The sequence below is a fragment of the Sus scrofa genome, chromosome 3 (genome assembly GCF_000003025.6).
Source record: "Sus scrofa isolate TJ Tabasco breed Duroc chromosome 3, Sscrofa11.1, whole genome shotgun sequence".
Lineage (NCBI taxonomy): Eukaryota > Metazoa > Chordata > Mammalia > Artiodactyla > Suidae > Sus > Sus scrofa.
In genome coordinates, this window is record NC_010445.4 from 35,025,703 (window position 1) to 35,049,359 (window position 23,657).

The window sequence follows — 23,657 nt, forward strand, 5'->3', positions numbered from 1 at the left end:
TAAGGTAATTTTAAAAAATTAAAATGATTATAAAAAATCTATGACATACAAGACTCTCAAAATTTAAAGAAAGAACTATGGTGCTGAGCCATATTGGCTCTTACAGCAAAAGGAAAATGAATAATATGCATCCTGATTTTATGGAACACGTTGATACTTGGTGGACCATGGAGCTTTTCGATTCAATTTTTAAAGAAAATATTGCTTTCAAATATTATTTATCTTGATTATTGAGCATCTGGGTGCCTCTTTAAATTCTGTCTGAAGCATATGCCTTACTTGCCTTGTCCCAGCACTGATTATTATTCTCTATTCTATTCTTTTTTAGGGCCACACTCACGGCGTATGGAGGTTCCCAGGCTAGGAATCCAATCGGCTGTAGCCTCCAACCTACGCCAGAGCCATAGCAATGCCAGATCCGAGCCATGTCTGAAGCCTACACCACAACTCATGGCAATGCCGGATCCTTAACCCACTGAGGGAGGCCAGGGATGGAACCTGCGTCCTCGTGGACACTAGTCAGATGCGTTTCCGCTGAGCCACGACAGGAACTCCTGATTATTATTCTTTTAAGTGATTCCTCCAGAAAATGTTAGAAAAAGGCTCTCAGGGGCCACCATTAGGGTCTGAGTTACTGGAGAAAAGAGAGAAAGAAGTGTGTGGTTCTTTAAACCAATGTATTGGTAACACAATGACCCGTATGTGTGCCTTCTATTAACTGAACTCCCATCTCCTGACATTTTCTGTATTGGGCAGAGAAAGAGGAAGCCATAAATTAATTTAGGCTGTTCCTTTAATTACAGAAACCAATGGGAATTCTATCAATTACCTAAAAGTAGAACAATGCAGGCCTGATTTGTGTGTGTTTCTGCCACTTAAATCATTGGTTTAGGAATTCCACACACTTACTTCCATAAAATCTGCAATCAATACATCAGTTAAAAGGGCGCCACTACCATTTGCCCTTGAATTTCAAAAAAGTTAATAAAGGAGGAGACACCTTTGCATTTTGATAACATTTAGGTTCCTGAGTGCTCACCTGTGATATCAAACATTTTTTTTAATGTTGTCAGGGGTGAAAATTTTAGGAGGAATTAATAGCCATCGTCCTTTAAGATTTGTCCTCATGTGGATGTAACAGTTCAGCTGTGTCTTCTGTATAACTGTGTGAAAATACAACTATGTATATGGATAAGCATATGGGACAATCCAGAAATTTCTGCTGGAAAATGCTTTTCTGGCCCTTGATAAATAAACCTGGCACTTGTGGGTCAAGGGACTTGCTATGGACTGAATTGTGTTTCCCCCAGATATGATGAAGCCTTGACCCCTACTGTGATGGTGTTTGGAGATGGGGCCTTTGGGAGGGACTTTGGTTTAGATGAGGTCATGAGGGTGGGGCCCTGAGCAAAGAATTAGTGTCCTTTTATTTATTTATTTATTTTTGCTTTTTAGGGCCGCACCCATGGCATATGGAGGTTTCCAGGCTAGGGGTCAAATCAGAGCTACAGCTGCCAGCCTACACCACAGCCACAGCAATGCAGGATCCTTAACCCACTGAGCGGGGCCAGGGATTGAACCTGAAACCTCATGGATCCTAGTTGGATTCATTTCCACTGTGCCACTATGGAACTCCTGGATTAGTGTCTTTTTAAGAAGAGATGCTTGACAACTTGATCTCTCTGCCACGTGAGAACATAGTGAGAAGACAAAGGAAATGGTTTAGGGTTAAGTTTAGGGTTATGGTTAGGGTTAGGGTTTAGGGCCAGGAAGAGGACCCTCATCAGAACCCACCAAGCTGATACCCTGATCTCCAACTTCCAGGCTCCAGAACCTTGAGGAATACATTTCTGTTGCTTAAGTTGCCCAGTCTGTGATCTTTTGTTACGGCAGCATGAGAAGACTACACAGTGCAAAACAAAACTTGCTCTGGACAGGGATTTGGGTCATCTAAGATGAATGCCTAAAGCTGGTAACAAGGGAAAGGACATAGATATTTCCCTCTATGATTAAAAACGTAGGGTGGAATGGAAGCAGACTCAAATAGCCGACACAGGAATTATGTTTGTAACCCCTATGGTATTCATACATATTGTCTCTAATGCATAATTATTTCTCAACGTGAATTAAAAATGAAAGGAGATGGAAGTTCCCATTGTGGCTCAGCATTAACAAGCCCGACTAGTATCCATGAGGATGTGGGTTCAATCCCCAGCCTCGCTCAGTGGGTTGGGGCAGCTGGAGTTGCCATGAGATGTCATGTAGGTGGCAGATGCAGCTCAGATCTGGTATTGCTGTGGCTGTGTCTGTGGCTGTGGCTGGGAGCTGCAGCTCCAATTGGACCCAGCCTGGGAACTTCTATATGCCATGGGTGCAGCCCTACCAAAAAAAAAGAAAGAAAGAAAGGAGTAAAACTCAGAAAAGAAAGGGGCAGATGCAGATGGGAAATTCACAAGAGCTAAGGGACAAAGGACAATGAACCATCCGAAAGATACTCTTCCTCAAGAGGAGAGAGGCAAATGTCACTACAGCAAACTCAAGGCTGTTTTTCACACCCAATTGGGTGGAAAAAAAAAAAAAAAGAGCAAAGTATGCAGGTGCTGGCAATAACGGGGGGTGGGGCTGGCCAACCTGTGCTTGGGAACCTCCGTGTGGAATTTGGACACTGCTGGGTCCGAGTATATGTAAAGATGTTGGCGGCAGCCTCTAGAGAGAGGCTGAAAAGGAAGTAGCTTGAACGAGTGTGGACAGAAATGGGTACATAAACTCTGGACTCCACAAGGGAACAGCACGAAAATATCAAAAAGGCTTAATGGGAGAGAGCCAAAAATGTGTCATTAAGGGAAACAAAAGGCAATTAACATGTGTCCTGTGCACCTAATGTGGGTGTTACTGACTCCCTTCTGTGTAAAAACTGACTGCTCACACCCTCATGCCCTCATCTCTGAGCATATGTCCTTCCTTGCATTATCAGCCACTTACCAGGGAGTCAACAGGGATTACTTTCAAGACCTGCCTTTGGGGATAAATTGGGGGATATTGTTACAGTATCCCTTACAGATGTGTGTGTGTGTGTGTTTGTGTGTGTGTGTATGTGTGTGTATACATATGTTTATTTGCATGCTTCCTTCATTACAGGAAGTCCATGCTATTTGTGTGACTCAAAATCTATTCCTAAAATTGTAAACACAACACAACAAAGCTGGGGACATTTATCTGCTTCTGGAAACTTCTCCTTCATATGGAAATAAGAATCACTGAGAAGAGATCTAGCTGTGCGACTTCAAATTGGAAGTGGACTTTCACATTCATGGAACCCATGATTTACCTCTTGATAAAAACGGAAGTAATATCTTCGGTTGGAAAAAAAGATGCTATGTGCATTACCTTCCTATCTCTGCCTGGAGCTGTTTTTGACATAAGCAGCCACTGTATGCAAAGAGTGAGGACAATAATATAGCTGGTGCCCTTCCCCCAACAGAAGGAGCCTCCAGATCCCTGGCCCTAGGACGGGGGTGTGGGGTTGGGGGAGTGCTGAGCAGACCCTCCAGCCCTGCCCCCACTCTCAACAAGCCTCTCTGCTGGAGGATTGCACTGTTTGCTACTCAAATCAGACACAATGTTAATTTATTAAAATTATTTGAAAATCAATCAAATAATTTAATTTGTTTAATTTAGTTGGTGAAACAAATGGCAAAATGTTAATAGTATATGTTTTCCATTTGGTCCAAGGTGCTCTGGCCTAAATTGTTCAGTCTTCATGTAGGTTTGATAGACTCTGGATGGGAGTGGTTTATTATTATTATTATTAGGACACATAAGAGGATGCATGATGTCCTGAGGCACAAAGGAAACTAGGGTTTCACAGGAGGATAAAGTTTGGGGAAGAGGAGGAAATACTGGACTCAGTTGGGGTGGGGGTGGGGTTGGGGGTGAGATGATGGGTTAAGCTGTATTGATATTGAGCCCTGAGTGAAAAATCTTTCTCTTAGTGCTTTCATGTCCTGGGTCATATTATGAGGATGGTTCACTTAAGGGGGAAAAACCCATTATGCAAAAATGCATCTTAAAATACAGATAATTTCAGTAGGAGTTATTTTCATTACAGACTACTTCAGTGGGGTTCCTTTAAAAACCTTCTCTCCTACTGCATTTCAGGGTGTTATTTACCGATGATTAGCTATTTGGCTAGGAAGAGGGGCAATTTAAGTCGAAAACATCCAAGGCCAGCTAAAGATCCACAGAAAAAGAGCACAAACTCAGGAAAAGTCCGGGAAGTCAGTAAACACACAGGATGCAATTGACCAAAGTGTAATGTAGACACACCTTTCTCCAGAAGCATGCCTGTTAGATAAATGTGCGAAACACCTGCATTTTCAGGTTGAAAAATTGGTGTGTATCCTAAAAATTTGCTGATAAGTAAGGGAGCCTCAGCTTTTGGAAAGAAAGCTGGATTCTTAGAGAAAAAGAGGCCACGCCCTTCACACCTCAAAGACCAGGTGCATGGCTCTCAGCCCTGTGTACGTCAGACCTGGAGAAAGGAAAAGAATCGCAGATGACCGTGGATGGGTCCCCAGATTGTGTGTAAAGATGAACCTTTACTTTCCAGCTGAATTATTTATAGAAAATAGAGAATGCCTTTGTACTAGAACATAGAGCTTAATCTGAGAGAAAAAAAAATATAAAGGAACATTCCAAAGAAGCCAGGTCACTGCAAACAGTCTAGGTCCAAAAGCCACTGAGAACTAAAGCAGAAAGGAAGCCCCAGTGATATGTCTTAGGGTGGGGTGGACTATTTGTACACGCAGCGCTCTTGGCTCACGATGGAAATGATTTGGGGGGGAGGGTCCCTGAATGCCCAGGTGGGGGAGGAGGGGTCGCAGAATGCAATGCCTTTACAAAATACCGTTTAAGCTCATCAATCTGAACACCATCCCTTAAGAAACTGAGAAGTGAAGATCCTTATTGCAAGATTTTTGTTTTTGTTTCACTTTGTTACGTAGTAGGATTAGCTCTTTGCTAATGCTTGTTTTCTTTAAAACTACTATGTACCAGGACATTTATTCTCTTTACTAGTTTGGAGAAATTGCTATCAACCTAAGTATCCAACAATACAGTGGGGGGAAGATTAAAATCTAACATCATTAAGCCACCGACTATTGTGAGGCCATTAACATGTTTTCATAAACTGCACACGACATGATGCTAAGAGAAAATGATAGGATGAAAAATGTGTAGGTGATAGGACTGATGGTGCAATTTCAAGATGAAAGGTGTTAGAAACACATTGTACGGTTTCTATAATTATTATAAATTTTTGCTTTGAAATAGGAAAAAAAAGTCTAATTAGAAGCAGGGACATGATATTGCCATTTTGCATTTTCAATAATAAAACGGACCTTTTACAGCAGAGATCACCACGCTTTTTCTGTCAAAAGCCAGCATGTCAGTACTGGAGGCTTTTGTGGGCCACTGGTTTTGGTTTTGGTTTCATCCTTTGAAAAATCAAAGAAGCCATTCTTAGCCTACCAGGGGTTACAAAATAGGGCTGTGGGCTGGATTTGGTCCCTGGGCTGTGGTTTGCTGATCTCTGCTTTAGATGAGTTTATTTCCTCTTTGGGCTCTACCTATTTATTTATTTGTTTATTTACTTGCTTTTTAGGGCTGCACCGTGGTATATGGAGGTTCCCACAGCCACAGCCATGCCAGGTCTGAGCCTCGTCACAGCAATGCTGGATCCTTAACCCAATGAGCGAGGCCAGGGATTGAACCTGCAACCTCATGGTTCTTAATTGGACTTGTTTCCGCTGCACCATGACAGGAACTCCTCTACCTATTTTAATATGGAGAATTGGTGACAGGTTTCCAATTTGTGGAAATCTGACATTGGTAACACACACTTTCCCCAAGTCACTTTAGAATAGCTATACTGACACAAACTAGCCCTTCTGGGGGAGTTAATTTGTTTTGTTCACTTCTGCACAGAAAACTGAAATACAAACACAGAATATGATTGTCGAGAGCCACACTGTCCTGTTGGTTGCCATTAACTCCATGTGGCTAGTTTGGAGTAATGCTAATTAAATGAAATTTAAAAAATCAGTGCCGTGGTCCCATGAGCACATGTACTGATCAGAGCAGATACAGAACACTTCACCCCAGAAAGTTCTAGAGAATAACAGTGTTAGAGAAAAATCCAAATAATGTTCCAGGACTAACCCTATCCTGAGTTTTGGGTCACCCTCTCTCCTACAGAAAATTAAGTGGATAGAGAGGAAAGGGTACAATGGCATGATGATGAGGTTTAGAGTCACACGGAGCCAGAAAAGCAGAGAAAGCCTGAATAATCTCCCCAGGGTAAAAAAAAACAAACAAAAAACAAATCTACCGTGTCCTGCTGTGTGATCCTGGGTGAACCCCTCCATCTCTCTGTGCCCTCCATTTCCTCCGCTGTAAAGCAAAGGTTATAATACCTACCTGGTGCAGACTTTGAGGATTCAACAAGGTTAAGCCTGTGGAAATGTGCAGTCACTTTCTAGTTCTAGGAGATACACGCAAACCATCGAACCGGACCCCAATATGACAATTTTCATAAATTCAGAAAGAATTATTTCTTGCCAGTATGGTTAGATTTTGGTGTCTGTCGAAGAGTGTACTCTGGTTGGAAGAAACAGGTGGGGGTCCCCATGACCCGATGCTGTTAGGGACCCTCAGGTTTCTCATAATCATTATGTGTTTGGCTTCCCTGTGACAGAGTCTAAGCTTTGCCCCCACAACGAAGACTTTGGTTTGTCTCAGGACTGAGATGCTTAGTCTTGGTACATGATGAAGATTCCACTCTGTTTCTCATCCTCCTGATGATCCTGAACCTGCTGCCTCTGCTCCCCACCACCCCACCCCTGCCTTCTTCTCTAGCCGGCTTGCCCCTGGACCCCAGACTCATGTTTGATCACTGATCTCAATCAAGACTATTTGGCAGTTATGGCCATTCCACAGGGTGCAGACACCCTATATGAAATAGACGGTGAGGTCTCAGCTGTACTGGGCAGACCAGCTAGAGAACCATGGGGGAATCAGCCTGAATTTTTATTCTACAACTTGGTCTGGGAATTGGGGTGGGGGTGGGGCATTCCACCTCCAGGCATAGACCTTGATGGATCCAACCCAGGCAGAGAAATCCTTGTTTTTTTTTTTTTTTTTTTTTTTTTTTCCTTCCCAATACTATGATCTATCTCCCATGTTTACTTTTGGTCTCCTCCCCCTAGCAGTGGATGGCTACAACCATGCCTAGGCCTTTTTGTTATTATTTTCACCCAGTTAAATGGGGGAGAACCACGTTTTTCTCTCATTCTCTCCTTCTCAGTGGAATCACCAAGGATAATATAGCCTTGCCAACAGGTTACTGGTCACAGGCTAGCAGTATTTCCCACAGAGAAAATTGTGCTCAAGAGCACCCACTAAACACCTGTTGCTAGGGGAGGGTGCCACTTGGATGGCTTGCATATTTTATTCAAATTATTTCCACATCAATTTGCATGGCACTAACTTGCGATGGTAATTTGCAAATTATTTGCATAGTAATTTGTGATGGAAGTCAGGCAAGGAGCTATGTCCTCCGCCCCACCCACTGCCCCCAACCCAAAGCCCCAGGTCCCATCCATTGCACCCACCCCTGACAAAGGTCTAACAAAGAATGGCTGGGACATCTGGGAAGTGAGGATTCAGGCGTGATGGGCAGAGGGGTTGGATGCTAAGGCAACAGGGAAAACGAAGACATGCTTATGAGAATCAACTTCACCTGGTTGAGAGCCACAAGGGAGGAGGGGTGCAGAGGGAGGGGGAGAGAACTTACATGGCAGGGAAGGTGATGGGATTCAGATTTATATCACAAAACAAAAAGAGCCACAACAGCGGGCTTACTTGCGGAAGTATATACAAGTGAACTGGGGGCACTGTACATGGAAGATCCCTCCTGGTTCGCCTGGCACAACAGCACCGTGCCTACGAAAGAGAGAGAGATAGATGGTGTCTGGTTTGGGAACAGGCACGCTACCCCTGAGAGATCACGGCAATGCAAACGAGAAAGGCAGAGACGTGAAAGCACAGCCACCCCCCGCTCCCCGGGCGTGGGACAGGGACCCCCGTGGAAGCCCCCTGCTTAGCCAAAGAGGGTCAGAGGGAGCCCACCCGCCCAGCCCACAATGCCCATGTCATTCCTCTTTGCCTGGGGTTTGGGTAGCGGGGTCCTGCTTCAGGTCAGGAATGAAAGCAGCATGGCATACTCAAAAGCGGGCTTTAGAAATATCAGAGAACTTGGAGCTCCTGCTGTGGCACACCAGGATCAGTGGCATCTTGGCAGCGCTGGAAGGAGGGTTTGATCCCTGGGCCGGCACAGTGGGTTAAGGATCAGGTGCTGCTGCAGCTGCGGCCTGGGTGATGACTGCGGCTCAGATCTGATCCCTCACCTGGGAGCTCCATATGCCTCGGGGGTGGCCAAAAATGATTAAAAAAAAAAAAAATCAGAGAACTAGACATCAGAGCTTGACTCAGATATGACCTAGCTGTGTGATCTTGGTAAATCACTGTACCTCTCTGTGCCTCAGGATTCCCATCTGGAAAATGAGGGTGAATATACCTACCTCCAGGAAGGGTTATGAATCCTACAAGTGGAGATGTGCCCAACCCAGGGGCTGGCACTTCACCATCACTGCATAAAGGACATGCATTGACATGTTTAAAGAAAACTTTTTCTCCTCTCCACCTTCGTTTTTCTGAATTGGTTTCTCAGAGGAAGAAGAGGAGTAAGGAAGGGGAAAAATAAACACAATGTTGCCATCTCTGGGACCCACCCTGGACCCATGCTGGACTCAGATGAGACCACCTTTGGCTTCTGTGTTTCCTGGTCCTTCCCTAAATCTCTCTGCCTTCCAGCGTGAAGGCTGCTTCCCTAAGCCTGTGGACCATGGCTGCACTGCAGAGATGATGGCTGCCCGACTTAAAGCAAAGGGCTTTGGACCTAACCTTGCAAAATGGAATTTTATAGCTGGTAAGAGCAGTGGAATCCTGCGATGCCTCCTCCATCCACGACATATCATGAACCACCCGCTGCAAGGATGACCAGGGGCAGGAACCTTCGGGGTCTCAGTTCTGCTCTCCTGCTGCTGCAAAGCTCAGACTCAAAGACTTTGTAATGAGTGAGAGAGAGACGTGTGAGGAGTTGTAACCCCTGACTGATGATGGACCTGGGTTCCTGCGGTTCCCGTCTCCTTCCCCGGCCAGGCAAGGTCGGCTGCCTTTTTTTTGTCCCTGCGTTCTCCTGTCGTTCCCCCCAGCTGGGAAGCGATCCCTGGGAGGAGCAGCCCTGCCTTCCGTATGCTCACTTGTATCCTTGGAGACTTGACCTGGGGAGGGATTCTGCACACCTCTGCTATATTTCCCAATGTCACAAAAGGTAGTTAAGACATTTAGAATGATGTGGTGGGGTCAGGGTGGGGGCATTCGCCAAAGATAGAGGGGCTGCCACACCATGGCATTAGGTCATCTGTCCTGAACTACAAAGCCAGGGACAGTTCCACGGGGGGTGGGGTCTCCATACCCACTGTCCTTCAGGTACTGAGCCGAAATAGAGGGGTGTCTTAAAAAGGGCTGGGAAACCTTCCCCCGGTTCTACCTTCTGTTTCTCTCTAGATTTTGTACTTTACTTCCAGGGAAAATAAAGACTCTTGATGTCCCTAAGCCACCCCACCCTTCCCACATCATGAGGTCAGTCATCTCCACCTGGTCTTTGACAAGGAGAAGTAGCCCCTGGAGAGAAGTTCTGTCCAAACAAGGTCCCTCATCTTCCTCGAGATTAACCTGCTACTCCGTGCTGATCACTGGGGACCAGCACCTCTCTTTCCCCTCCTCCCACAAAAGCCTGGATATAAGAGGGAAAGTCACTGCCCCTCTCTGGTAGTAAACATATAAACAGTGTCTGGATGCTCCTGTGTCATGATCAGACTTGGCCAAACTGACAGCTGTTTCTTCATTCTATTTTATTTCAACATCATTTTTCCTAACGTATAAGAGGAGACTTCACGTGGTCTACTTTCTCGTTGGTTGGTTTCCCCAGTTCTGGCAGGAAAGTGGCACAGGATAGGGATTAAGAGCAAACAAATCAAATGCCGGATCATGGATCATGGGCCGTGGGATCCAGAGTCAACCCACAGGAGGCAGGCTGCCTGCGAGAAAGGACACGTCCTAACCTCTCTTCTGATGTAATCAGGAAGTGCACTCTGACTTTGCAGGGGGTTTCTGCAAGCTTATGCTCAGCTTTAGAAATCTTAGCAAGAAACTAATACTTGCACAGGATAGGCAGAGAGCTACCCAATCAGAATCTTCTGGGGAGGAACCCAGGCAGGTGCATCATGAGAAAACTGCCTGGTTAAATCCTCTTTAAGGGCATCGCCTGGTGGGACAGTGGGTTATGGATTTGGTGTGGAGTTGCTGCTGTGGCACAGGTACAATTCCTGGCCCCCAAACTTCCACATGCTGTGGATGTGGCCAAAAAAAAAAAAAAAAAAAAAACAAAAACAAAACCACTTTATTTTTTTATTTTTTGTCTTTTTGCCATTTCCAGGGCCGCTTCCGCGGCATGTGTAGATTCCCAGGCTAGGGGTCCAATCGGAGCTGTAGCCGCTGGCCTACGTCAGGGCCACAGCAACATGGGATCCGAGCTGCGTCTGCAACCTACACCACAGCTCACGGCAACGCTGGATCATTAACCCACTGAGCGAGGCCAGGGATCGAACCCACAACCTCATGGTTCTTAGTCGGATTCCTTAACCACTGAGCCACAACAGGAACTCCAACAAAACCACTTTAAAAAAGAGATCTGGGAGTTCCCATCATGGCTCAGTGGTTAATCAACCAGACTAGCATCTTTGAAGACACGGATTCGGTCCCTGGCCTTGCTCAGTGGGTTAAGGATCTGGCTTTGCTGTGGCTGTGGTGTAGGCCGGCAGCTATAGCTCCAATTCGACCCCTAGCCTGAAGTTTCTTGGGATGCCTAGGTTTCCAAAGAAAAATAACTGTAGCAAAAACATGATTCAGAAGGGCATTTCAATATTGTGCTGGTTTTAATGGTCAAGGGTCAATTTTTAATACTATGCTCAGTAATTTAGAGAATCCTGGTAGGGTACAGCACAGAGTGTGTCTAGAAAGCTAAGTCCTAAAATCCCATAATGAAGCTTTCCTAATTTTCTTATGCTGTGGATTCTGAGAAACTAGACTGAAATAACTTCTCTGGGTGTCCTCTTAGTCGCAATAGAAAAAAAAAAAATCTTCATGCAATGATTTTGACCTTTGTAAAACAAAATTTATACCGTCGTGGGTCTTGGTTTTTATTTTACCTAAAAACATCTTCCAATTTAACTTGCAAAGTACTTATTGTATATTCTCTTTGTGCTTTGTGACCTTTTCTTAACAAGAAAGTTCCGAGTTAAAGAAAACCAAGGTGGCAGAGAACACTGTAACCTCTGTGTGTTTTTTGGGTGGTGGTAAGCAATGTGTGTTTTAAAAAGTCACGTAGATAATAGGTACACACAACTGTATGAAGAGTGTTTGCAAGGTCATTCAAGGCACTTTATGATACAGCATCAATGGAGCTTTCTCATAAATCTCTCTAACCCCCACCACCCCTCCAACACAGACAGACCACCTAGCTACGAATGCTATGAATTCTCTCTTACCGCGGCAACATCCTGTATTTCTCAGACCTCTATTTCTTTGCTTATAAAGCTGCTTAGAATTTAAGGATGGCAACTATGTGCAATTTATCCCACTATCTACCCATTCCTTAGCCAGGAGAAGCCATCGATTTCAACTGCATCCTTTCTTATTAGCCTGGAATCCTCAGCATCATTCTTTTTATTTTATTTTAATTTTTTATTTTTATTTTTGTCTTTTTAGGGCCACACCCCGGCACATGGAGGTTCCCAGGCCAGGGGTTGAATCAGAGCTGTAGCGGCTGGCCTACACCAGAGCCACTTGGGATCCAAGCCGCACATCTGCAACCTACACCACAGGTCACAGCGACGCCCACTGAGCGGTGCCAGGGATCGAACCCACGTCCTCGTGAATACCAGTCGGATTTGTTAACCACTGTGCCACAAGGGGAACTGCCTCAGCCTCATTCTTAACACCAGTTTCTAGGCAGTTACTACCATTAGATGGGGGTTGGTGAATAGGATGAAACTTGTATCCTATCCCTGCTCTTCCTGTTAGGTCAAACCATATGAAATTGACCTTCCTTACGTCAAATAGGGTTGAACATTGCAAATGCATGCATTTCAACTGAATTAAAAAAAAAGGTTCTCCCCCACCCCAACCCTTCTGCCTTGTTATAAAAGTCACCTCCTCAATTCCCAGTCCCCAGGAGTTAATTAATTACTCCCTCTTCAATGCTCCTATCCAACTTAAACAAATCTGCCTAGTAGATCCTTTGATCTACGCTGTATTACAACCTTTTATTTACATATTGGTCTCCTTAGCTACGTTGAATCTCCCTGGATCAGAGCCAAATCATACTCATTTTTTTTTTTTATCCATAGCCCCTAGCAAAATCCCTGACCCTCAGAGGGATTAATGAATATGATTGAATTACAATGTTTTTTAAAAGACCACTTCATTTCTATTTTCTTTGCTAAGCATCGTGCTGTTCCCAAGCAGTCCTCTGTCCCTTGTTTACAGCTGGGGATTTACATGCCTACTGTTCACAGATACACTGTTTCCTCCTCTTTCCTGGTTCTTTGAAGGTTGACTCATCCAGTTTATTTATTTATTTATTTATTTATTTATTTTTTGCTATTTCTTTGGGCTGCTTCCACTGCATGTGGAGGTTCCCAGGCTAGGGGTCTAATCGGAGCTGTAGCCACCGGCCTACACCAGAGCCACAGCAACGCAGGATCCCAGCCGCGTCTGCAACCTACACCACAGCTCACAGCAACGCCGGATCATCAACCCACTGAGCAAGGGCAGGGACCGAACCCACAACCTCATGGTTCCTAGTCGGATTCGTTAACCACTGCGCCATGACGGGAACTCCAAAGAAATTTTTTTTTTTTTTTGTCTTTTTGCTATTTCTGGGGCCGCTCCCGCAGCATGTGGTGGTTCCCAGGCCAGGGGTCTAATGGGAGCTGTAGCCACCGGCCTACACCAGAGCCACAGCAACTCGGGATCCGAGCCGCGTCTGCAGCCTACACCACAGCTCACGGCAATGCCGGATCGTTAACGACTCATCCAGTTTAGATGAAAGCTGGGCCACCTGGAACATGGGATGACTCTCCCTGCAGTGGGCGGGGATGGGGCTCCATGGGACAGGTCATCTTGAGATCCTCGGAGCCTTTTCCATAGCCTTCCAAGCTCACTAGCTACCCAGAGGGCCACAGGTATTAACATCCCCAATTCCAGCAAGATGTTGATCCACAGGGTGGCTCTCAGGCAGTCTGGCATCTCCCTGGGGGAGGATGAGCCAGGGTCTGTGTCTTAGATAGGCGTTGTCCAAGACGGTCCATGGCTTGGGGCAACCCAAGGCCTTCCTTCTCTGAATGCTCCCTCAGGTCCAGGACCATTCCTGGCCCCTGGAGGGGCAGAGAGAAGTCCAGCCGGGTGTTTCCTACCACAGACAGGAAGGAGAATGTATCTACAACTTTTACTCTGCTGCCAGTTCAAAGCAACTGGAAGGAGGGTATGGTCTCACACCTCTGGCCTTTGAACCCGCTGGTTCTTCTCCCAGGAAGCCCTTCCCCTCCCCACCTCCCCAGAGAATCCCCCTCCCTTCCCAGCAGGCTGTGACTTCTCCTCCTCCTAGAAATGGGGGATCTATTTGCCTGCCAGGTCCAGCTTTCCTCCTCTCCTCCTCTAGGTTGTATTGCCACGGTCTATTTAACGAGTATCTTCCCCACGGACGCCCTGAGCTTGAAGCGGTTGGGAATCACGTCTTACTCATCATTCTGTTCCCATGGGTCCAGGGGCCTAGGCTGAGAGGTAGGACGCAACGGAGGAGAGAAGCTGTGGGAAGGGATTCTGACAGGCAGCCCTGGTACAGTTTGAAGAAATAAAATTGGACTGTTAAAGGGAAAGGAGAAAAAGAAAGGCTCTTTTGCAATGACTGCCCCTCCACTTTAATAGCAAACAGGCAGAGCTAAAAGCTAGCCCAGGGTGAATGCCTAGCCCCTTCCTAAAATTTCTGAATTAAAAAAAAAAAAAGTCAGAGACACGTTCTGAGTTCCTAGCAACTGGGAATGACTGATTCACTTCATTACCTCCAAGATGAAGATGGGCTGGGAGATTTGGGGGAAGATGCTGTTATCTGTGTTGAAATGCAAAAGACAAAGACACAAACCAAAAAAAACGGTATAAAATATCTAAGAGCCAATGATAATTTAGGAGCACCTGCCACATGAGGGTCTGTGCCTGTCACATGCTCCCTGCCCTCCATAGACCCTAACAGGTGCTAGTCCAGGGTCACCTGAATATTGAGATCTTTGCTGGAGACCCGCTTTCTTGACGTCACTTGGCCTAGGCTGGGGTCCGGGGCAGCCTGCCCCACAATGTGCCTCAATGGCGTAGTGATTATTTCGATTTAAAGTTACGTAAGAAATCTCACCCTTCGCTCTGCCTCCCTGAAAGCAAGAAATAAATCTTGCACATGAAAGGTCCCCTCCCAATCACTTCTGCATCTGGTGATAAGGGAACTCACCCAGAGACAGGGGAATTCCAGGCAAAGAAACCTTGTATCTTAAACAGATCTTGTATTTTCTTTAATTTACTACCTCAAGCCCTAACTCTGTTTAGATTCTTTTTTTTTTTTTTTTTCTTTTTTCTTTTTTAGGGCCGCACCCGTGGCATATGGAAGTCCCTAAGCGTCTTATGGGAGCTACAGTTGCATTGGTATCTGGGCTGTGTCTGCGACCTACACCACAGCTCATAGCAACACTGGATCCATAATCCACTGAGCGAGGCCAGGATCAACATCCTTATGGACACTAGTGGGATTCTTTTCTGCTGCGCTACAATGGGAATTCCTGTTTAGATTCTTTACTGAGCATCCAAAGCCTAAGTTTCTTAGTGCTGACAATGTCTCAACATTTACTCTTTCTTTGTCTAAAAGGTAGAAAAGCTGCCTGTTTGACTACTTCTTAGTTCTCATTTCTATGGGACCTCTGTGTACACGCATTAAAATTTGTTTCTTTGGGGAGTTCCCCTGGTGGCTCGGAGTATTAACGATCCAGCCTTGTCACTGCTGTGGCACGGGTTCGATCCCTGGCCTGGGAACTTCTGCATGCTGCGGGCACAGTCAAAAACATTTTGGCTCTTTCCCTGTTCATCTGTCTTGTGTCAATGTTATTATTAGACCAGCCACAAGAACTCAGGAGGGCTGGGGGGAAAATTTCCCCTCGCCGACACCTAGTAACTCTGGAAAGAAGGATGAATTGAGCAGGGTGGGGCGGTGGGGTTGGTGGGAAGTGCTGCAGGTAAATGCTGAGTGAATGCAGAGGACAGTTGCAGAGTTTCAGTCCTATCCCTAGAGCTCAGCTCAGGAGAGACAGGGCTCTGAGTACTGGCATTCATTCATCAGGCATCCACTGAGACGTACTATGTGTCCACTGTGTGGGTTCTGGGGTGCACCTGCTGAACCCCATCTGCTGTTCACAAGGACAACACTTTTTTTTTTTTTGTCTTTTTAGGGCTGCACCTGTGGCATATGGAGGTTCCCAGGCTAGGGGTCTAATCGGAGCTACAGCTGCTGGCCTACGCCACAGCCACAGCCATGCCAGATCCACTGAGCGAGGCCAAGGATTGAACCAGTAATCTCACGGTTCCTAGTTGGATTCGTTTCCACTGCGCCATTCCAGGAACTCCAACAAGGACAACAGTTTAAATACTCATATGTTCAGGAACAAAGATACACGCAAGAAAAAGAACAAGGAAATAATTCTGAACATCTAACCCAAGTCTGAGACGTCATGGTTAGTTACTTTGCTTGCTGAGATGAATAAAATTTAAAAGAAATTTTGGAACAATTTTTACTAGATGTGACTATGACTATTGTGACCTTGGGAAAACAGGTATTCCCTCTCTCTGCTATGCATTGCCCTCAGAACCGGAAATGCTCCAGAAGAACAGGAATCCCTACCAGAAATAATATTTTGATTTCATATAAAGAAAGAAACTTTATTTAATATTGACCAGAGTGTTGATACGACATTGGTCTCTCCCTAATAAGAAGGGTCAGACAGTATTAGTTCTTTTTTAATAGACTGGAACAAAAGGAGGTACAGAACAGGGATGTCATTTGTGAAAAGTCTTATCATCAATCAGAGGCAAATTCCAGAGAAGAAACCAGCTGTCTGGGTGAGCAGCTCTCTCAATGGCGCCTTCCTGCTTCCATGGCCACTGAACGATTTTTAAAGCTTTTCATTTAAGTTTTTTTTTTGTTTGTTTTTTGTTTTTTGCTTTTTAGGGTCGTATACACGGCATATGGAGGTTCCCAGGCTAGGGGTTGAACCAGAGCTGTAGCTGCCAGCCTACAGCACAGCCACAGCAATGCCAGATCCAAGCTGCGTCTGTGACCTACACCAGACCCACAGCAACACCAGATCCTTAACCCACTGAGCGAGGCCAGGGATGGAACCTGAAACCTCACGGTTCCCAGTCGGATTTGTTTCCGCTGAGCCACGACGGGAACTCCTAAAGCTTTTTATTTAAAAAAAATGTTTTTAATGTCTACACCTGTGATATATGGACGTTCTCAGGCCAGGGATTGAATCTGAGCTGTTGCTGTGACCTATGCCACAGCTGTGGCAATGATAGATCCTTTAACCTACTGCACTGGGCACCTCCACAGTGACCAGAGCCACTGCAGTTGGATTTTTTAACTCACTGCGTCATTGCAGGAACTCCTATTTTTAATTAGAATTAAAGTAGGAAAATGCTGGTTATGATTGAAAGAATAAACTGTGAGCTGGGAAGACGGGGAGACCTCCCTGAAACAGAAACTCATGGACTTCTTTCCTGTAGGAGCAGTGATGGGTTGGCCATCACTCAAGAACCCTTCTGGTTCTTCTGGTTCTTGTAAACACCTGCATCACTGGAATCCCTTGGCAGGAAGGAGCCATTGAGAGAGCTGCTCACCCAGATAGCTGGTTCTGGTCAAACAGAACGCTGGACCCCAGTCCCGGGCTTCTGAGTCCACAGGTCAGGGGTGGAGCCTGGGAACTTGCGTGTTTAACAAGTTCTCATGTTGTCTGGGGACCACACTTTTGTGAACACTGGAGACGCGCCAGCCCCCCAAACCTCAATGCCCTGAACTCTTCTCTCCCTTAAATCAGAGGTTTTCAAAGCCTCCAGTGTTTAAGGACCAGGTGGAGAGAATTAGGAAATGATCCACCCCCTCAGGCCCCAGCCCAAAAGACTGACGCAGCGGGTTGGAAATTTGCATTTCCATCAGGAACCCTGCAGATGGGCTGGGAGTAAACCAGGCCTTAGGTCATCTCCATGTATTTAGAAGAAAAATGAAAAGGGCTCAATATATCTCATCGGAATACTTCCGTGGGCAAAGAGGTAGAATTTCTTTACTTCTTATCTTTACCCTTTTGTACACTGGCCAGTTTTGCCTTTGCTTTGGAGCCTTTCAAACAACAGCCCCCCCTCAAAAAAAGAGTTCCTCCCTTCTAGTCTGGGCTTCTGTGTCAAAGTCTCCGGAGGCAGGCTGGGGAAGGAGGCACGCAAAAGACCAACAGCAAAATCCTAGAGAGGCCATCCTTGGCTTCCCACCCAGAGGAAGACAGATGTACTCCTGCTAGGGGCTGAGATGTCCCTTCAAACATTATACATTGAAGTCCTCACATCCAGGACCTCAGGATGTAACTGGGTTTGGAGAAAGCATCTTTAAAGAGGTGATTAAGCTGAAATTAGGGGAGAACCTAATTCCTATGACTCATGCCCTCAGAAGCAGAATAAATCAGGACACAGACACAGAGCGAGGATCATGTAAAGGCACAGGAGAAGGGCTTCTTCGACTCAAGGAGAAAGATCTCAGAAGAAATCAGGCCTGCCAACACCTTAATCAGACAGCCTCCAGAAGTGGGAGAAAATAAACTTCTGTGGTTGAAAACACCCATTTGCGACACTCTGGTGGGAGGGCCCTGGGAGACCAGAACACCCACCTACCTCATCATGACCCCTCCCTTGAAGATTGATGAGGCGTTATCACGAGGGTCCCAATGAAGCCTTCTATAAGCAACACACTTCTGTTCTACCTAGAGGCCTGGGAGGTTGCCATGTGGTCCCTGCCGATGGAGGTTACTGCTTCCAATTGACACATTTCTCCAAAGCCCTGATGGGCTGTGGACGATTTTGGCTTTTACAGTTACGCATTTTTGAACATAGACTAGCATTAAGCTAATCCATGTAAGAATATTTTCACAGCTAATACCTAAAGCTTTTCTATATGCCTGAAAGATGAGCCTCTCTGAAGGGTTATGGTAACGTTCTAAGTACAGAGGTATTTTCATTTAGGCACAGAGGCTGCAGAAAATGTTGCATGTATATTTAATTCTTATAAAGCAAATCGTGTTTTAATTGTGCCAGGGGATTTCCATATTTAAAGGAGCCCTGGAGTGAATCTGTCTATAGTGTAAATAATCCCTCATTCCAATTTATTTATAAGTTTTGATTTTCCTATTTAGAAAAAATCACATCATTTTTTTTCTTTCCACATAATTGCAGAATAAAAGTTGCAAGGAGAGCACATCAGATCTCTGTAAAACTTTCTCCCTGATTCTTTGTTGTTTAAAAAACATGATTCACTTGCCCATTATTTTATTCTATTGCCTCCCAAATTTAGGCTAATAGAGGCTTTTAAGAAAATATTTGAGAGTTCCTATTGTGGCTCAGTGGAAATGAACCTGACTAGTATCCATAAGGACATGGGTTTGATCCCTGGCCCCCCTAAGTGGGTTAAGGATCTGGCATTGCTGTGATCTGTGGTGTAGGCCACAGATGGGGCTCGGATCTCAAGTTGCTGTGGCTGTGGCATAGGCTGGTAGCTACAGCTCCAATTTGACCCCTAGCCTGTGTTCTTTCCATATGCCACAGGTATGGCCCAAAAAAGAAAAAAAAGGAAAAGAAAATATTTGATGACTCATTATGATAATAAACATATAAGATCCTCAAAAGTTACAGTAACAATCTCCAAAATTACTTACTGAAGACTTGCTAAGTGCCAGGCAAGTGTTTAGTTTAATTTGGATTAGCCTCTACTTATAATCCTATAAAATAGGTCAATGACACCCATCTAATGGATGAGGATATTGAGACAGAGAGAGTTTCAGGATTTTGCCCAAAGTCACACAGAAAGAATTACTGTGGTGCTGAATGCAAAATAAAACAACTAGATTCCTAGACCCACGAACTTGAGGCTAATGTTGCAAATCAGCTGCAGGCAAACTACAGTCTCTTTTGGACACAACAGGCATACTACCTTCTTCATACAGCTACGAGTGAAGAAAAATTAATTTTTTTATGGTTGAGAAAGAAAATCCACATGAGAGTAATATTTGGTGACAAGTGAAAATTATATAAAATTCCAATTTCAGTATCTCTCAATAAAGTTTTATAGAAACACAGCCACACTCATTCACTTGCATATTCTTTAAGGCTGCTTTGACAAGGACAGAGCTAAGTACCTGCAACAGAGAATGTATGGCCTGTAAAGACAAAAATATTTGCTGTCTGGACCTTTACAGAATAACGTTGGGGGGTCCTGTTCCAATGTTTACTTCCTATTTGGAACAATACTACTAATAATTGTCTCTCAGGACAACATTATCCCCTCCCCAGGAAGCTATTACTAAAAATTTCAGAAGGTATCATTTTATCAGTACTCACAAAAAATTTAATTTTATTTCAGTTTTGCTAAAAATGAACATCTAAAGTCATGTTTTTTAATACTTGCCCAAAGTTTATTTTACATTACTTGATGATCAAGACCATGGCATAAGGAGAAATATGGTCCCATAAGGTATTTGTGGAAGAATAGCAATTCAACTACAACAAAACCAATGAAAATAACTTTTTACTTCCTAAGGCATTTGCCCTTCTCAGTTTGAGTGTCAATATATAGATAAGGACCGTTCTAGAGCTTTGCTTCTCAAATGCTAATATGCACTGAATCGATGTGGGGGCGCAGGGGGAGGGGAGACCAGTTTAAAATGCAGATTCTTATCTAGTAGGTATGGGGTGTGGCCTGAGAGTTTTCTGTGTTTTAATGAGCTCCCAGGAGATTCTTGGGCTGCTAACAACAGGAAAATGTTTATGTAGGGACTAAATCAACAATCTCAAGTACTGCTGACATTAATCAGACTGACCATTAAGATGCCCCTTGGAGTTCCCATTGTGGCTCAGTGGTTAACGAATCTGACTAGGAACCATGAAGTTGCAGGTTTGATCCCTGGCCTTGCTCAGTGCATTAAGGATCCGGTGTTGCCATGAGCTGTGGTGTAGGTTGCAGACGTGGCTCAGATCCCGCGTTGCTGTGGCTCTGGCGTAGGCCAGTGGCTACAGCTCCGATTTGACCCCTAGCCCGGGAACTTCCATGTGCCGTGGGAGCAGCGCAAGAAATGGCAAAAAAAAAAAAGATGCCCCTGAGTTTCTGGTCCCACACCACGTCTATTCTGCAAGCACTATGACTTTTTCTTATTAAATCTACAAGGGAACTAAAGATGAGAAGGGAAAAAAAGAGATGCAATTGAAATCTGAGCCAGTTTGCATGACTCCAACGCTCAGACTCTCTTCTGAGCTTCTCAATGGTGATACGCGGTCCTGCGTTGATTAAACAGCCTCTCCAACTTTGAAATGATAAATATTCACCAACCCCATTTCAGCAAAACCATGTCGAAAGATTCTGCAGTCATCTTCTAGCTAAAAATACCTGATTCTTCCAGGCTAAGCACGTTAGCGAGACGCTCCTGATCATCTTAAAGAATCTGTAATAGAGTTTTAAGTCCAACCAAGGAAGCCTCTGGGCAGGATGCATCCTCTGCAGATAAGAAAATCGCACTTGCAAAGTAGAAATAAGACACAGAGGAAGAAAACACAGAGAGGAGAAATAATGAACCCTTAAGCTCTTACAATGCAGCTGGAAAAACATGGGCTGTACAACCTTTTAGAAGTAGTCTAGCCTCACTGACTAGAAGTTTCTTTGACCTTGCTTTGAACATCCTGGAGATTCCGTTTTCACATCTGCAAAGTAGGGACAGGACAACCTACGTCATCAAGTAGTGTTTTAAGGATTAGAACTCTTACATGAAAGGGTCTGGCAAAAAGTAGATAATAAGTAATTAATAATAAAAGTAGATAATAAGTAATAATAATAACAGAAATTGTAATTATTATTATTTTGAATCTCAAACTATGGCCCTTTGGGGACTTTGTTCTCTTGGTTTTTTTCTTTTTAAGCCCGCAACTGTGGTATATGGACGTTCCCAGGCTAGGGGCTGAACTGGATCTGGACCTGCCAGCCTACGCCACAGCCTGTGGCAATGCCAGATCCTTAACCCACTGACTGAGGCCAGGGATCAAACCTGCGTCCTCATGGATACTAGCCAGGTTCTTAACCTGAGGAGCTACAACAGGTACTCTTCTTTTTTTACTTTTATTTTTTGTAAAAATGGAGTAGCAAATTGATAACTACTGTAGCGCTTTGATTGGCCACAAACATAATGCATAGAATTAATAGAAAGCATCTTAAGATTGGGAACATTTACATTTGGGAGGTTTAAAGTTACAAGGCAGATGTCTGGCTTCTCTTGAAGAAACAGGAGATGGGGCCACATGGGTTCAGGCTGGTATCCTTGTCTGGCAGGACTAGCCAGAGTGATGGGGAGAAAACATTCCTGCTATAATGGAGACATGTCGCCTCCAGTTTGCACACTTCACTCACGTATATGACAGTCTGCTTCTAAAGATATTTCAGGGTGCGATCTCTGCTCAGGAGAAAAAAACAACGAATTAGAAATTGTGCTTTGGCTGAAGCCAGTGGCGTTTACAAGACTCCACCAAGAAGCCAGACGGTCTTCCTCCCTCTCTGTCTCTCACCTTCCAGGTGCAAGAGCCTCTACGACGCTATGAGAGTCCAAAAAGCCTTCTAGAAAGCCCTCCCTAGTGGCCCTCTCTTGTAGTTCACTTACTGCTACGGAACTGACTTTTAGGAGGAAATAGAGCGTATTTGTGGGATGGCTGTAGAGATTCACCTTGTTTCCTTCTTACCCCAGATTTAAAATCCTGACCTCACTCTTTTGGTGAGAGCAGAAAATGCTACATTTACTTCAACTTTGAATTGCTCAAAGAGTAATCGGATACATTTGTTTAAATGGGCCTCCTACACTATAAACACACACTCACACACACACACACACACCACACCTAGGGGCTGAAACCATGAGCCTCTTTCACCTTGTGAAAATTGTTTTCAAATATGACAGAGAACGAATACAGAGGGTTTCAGTCTTTATAATACCACACATATATCACACACATACTAGAGACATACAAATAGATTCATATTTTTTTCCAGAGGGATTACCAATGATTTGGGGGTGTTTGTGTTTTCAAAAATGACACTGGGTTTAATACAACGATGAGTGCACTTCGATTAACCTTTGTATCAGATTTCAATGTATAACCCATTAACTAATTTAATCTCTCAAAAAAATAACAGCCGTTGGCATTATTCTTTGACTAATCCTTGTTGAGTTTCCATAATGGTATCCAGTTTAATGAAAAACTCATTAGCATGTAGCACGCGGCATAATTAATTCTGGCTGATTCTTTTGGTGTAAATAGCTAATGTAGATGCTGGATTCCATTTTCCACCGGCTTTATTAATTTTTCATAAACCAATATTTTGACTGTAATGGGTTGTAACAGTCCCATAGAAGTTCTGGAAATGCATTAACTGTCATCAGTGTAGTTAGTCTAAGTAGGGTTTTGCCATTTGTATGTTGGTTCTCCAACTCTACATTTTTAAAAGTGAAGGAGACAGTTTCGTTTTATTCTTGGAGAATGAGTTTCTGCATATAATTAACATAGACTGTATTAAACAATATTTGGCCAATTTGTCTCTATTTACACAACAACATAATGGGTTGGGCAAATAACCGTGTACCATAAATTTTGAAAAGAACACTGAAAGTGGGAAGCACAACATCTTCACAATGAAATGGTCTATGATAGAAGGGCAATTCTCCAGTTAAAACATCAAGAAAAAAAATGAATCTTGTTCATCTTTAAAATGTCTGGTAATTTGCTTTCCTACGAAAAGATGTGGACAAAGCCAGAAGACATGTTTTTATAATAGCTCTGGTTGGCCAGGCACCATTGGGTAACCCTGGAGTCTGGCAAGAACCCAGTCTCTGGGATGGTAACCAGTTGCGGATGTGGGTTTACACCTCTCAGTCTTTTAGAGCTTAACCCACATGCATTCCTCACGATAAGGATCCTATTTGTTTGGAGTGTCGATTTGGGTGCTAACTTATCCCTACGTGTTCTTGTATGTCTTTTTGAAAAATTATTATTATATTTTACTTTTAGGGACTTACCTGGGCCTATGGACG

The 23,657-nt window shown here is 44.4% G+C and overlaps 1 protein-coding gene across 17 annotated transcripts in view; it reads right to left on the minus strand.

Moving 5' to 3' along the window:
* The window catches only part of RBFOX1 (RNA binding protein, fox-1 homolog 1), a 2,271,070-nt gene that overhangs the window by 87,000 nt on the left and 2,160,413 nt on the right, over positions 1–23,657 (minus strand). For 16 of the 17 annotated variants that reach the window (XR_002342915.1, XM_021088065.1, XM_021088063.1 and 13 more), the window contains one exon: positions 7,921–8,001. The exons of the other annotated variant lie outside the window; for it this stretch is intronic. Coding sequence is in view for 15 of the 16 variants with exons in the window: in XM_021088065.1 (XP_020943724.1) it covers positions 7,921–8,001 (81 nt within the window). In the remaining variant the exon portion in view is untranslated. The remainder of the gene's footprint in view (positions 1–7,920; positions 8,002–23,657) is intronic. 17 annotated transcript variants of the gene reach the window in all.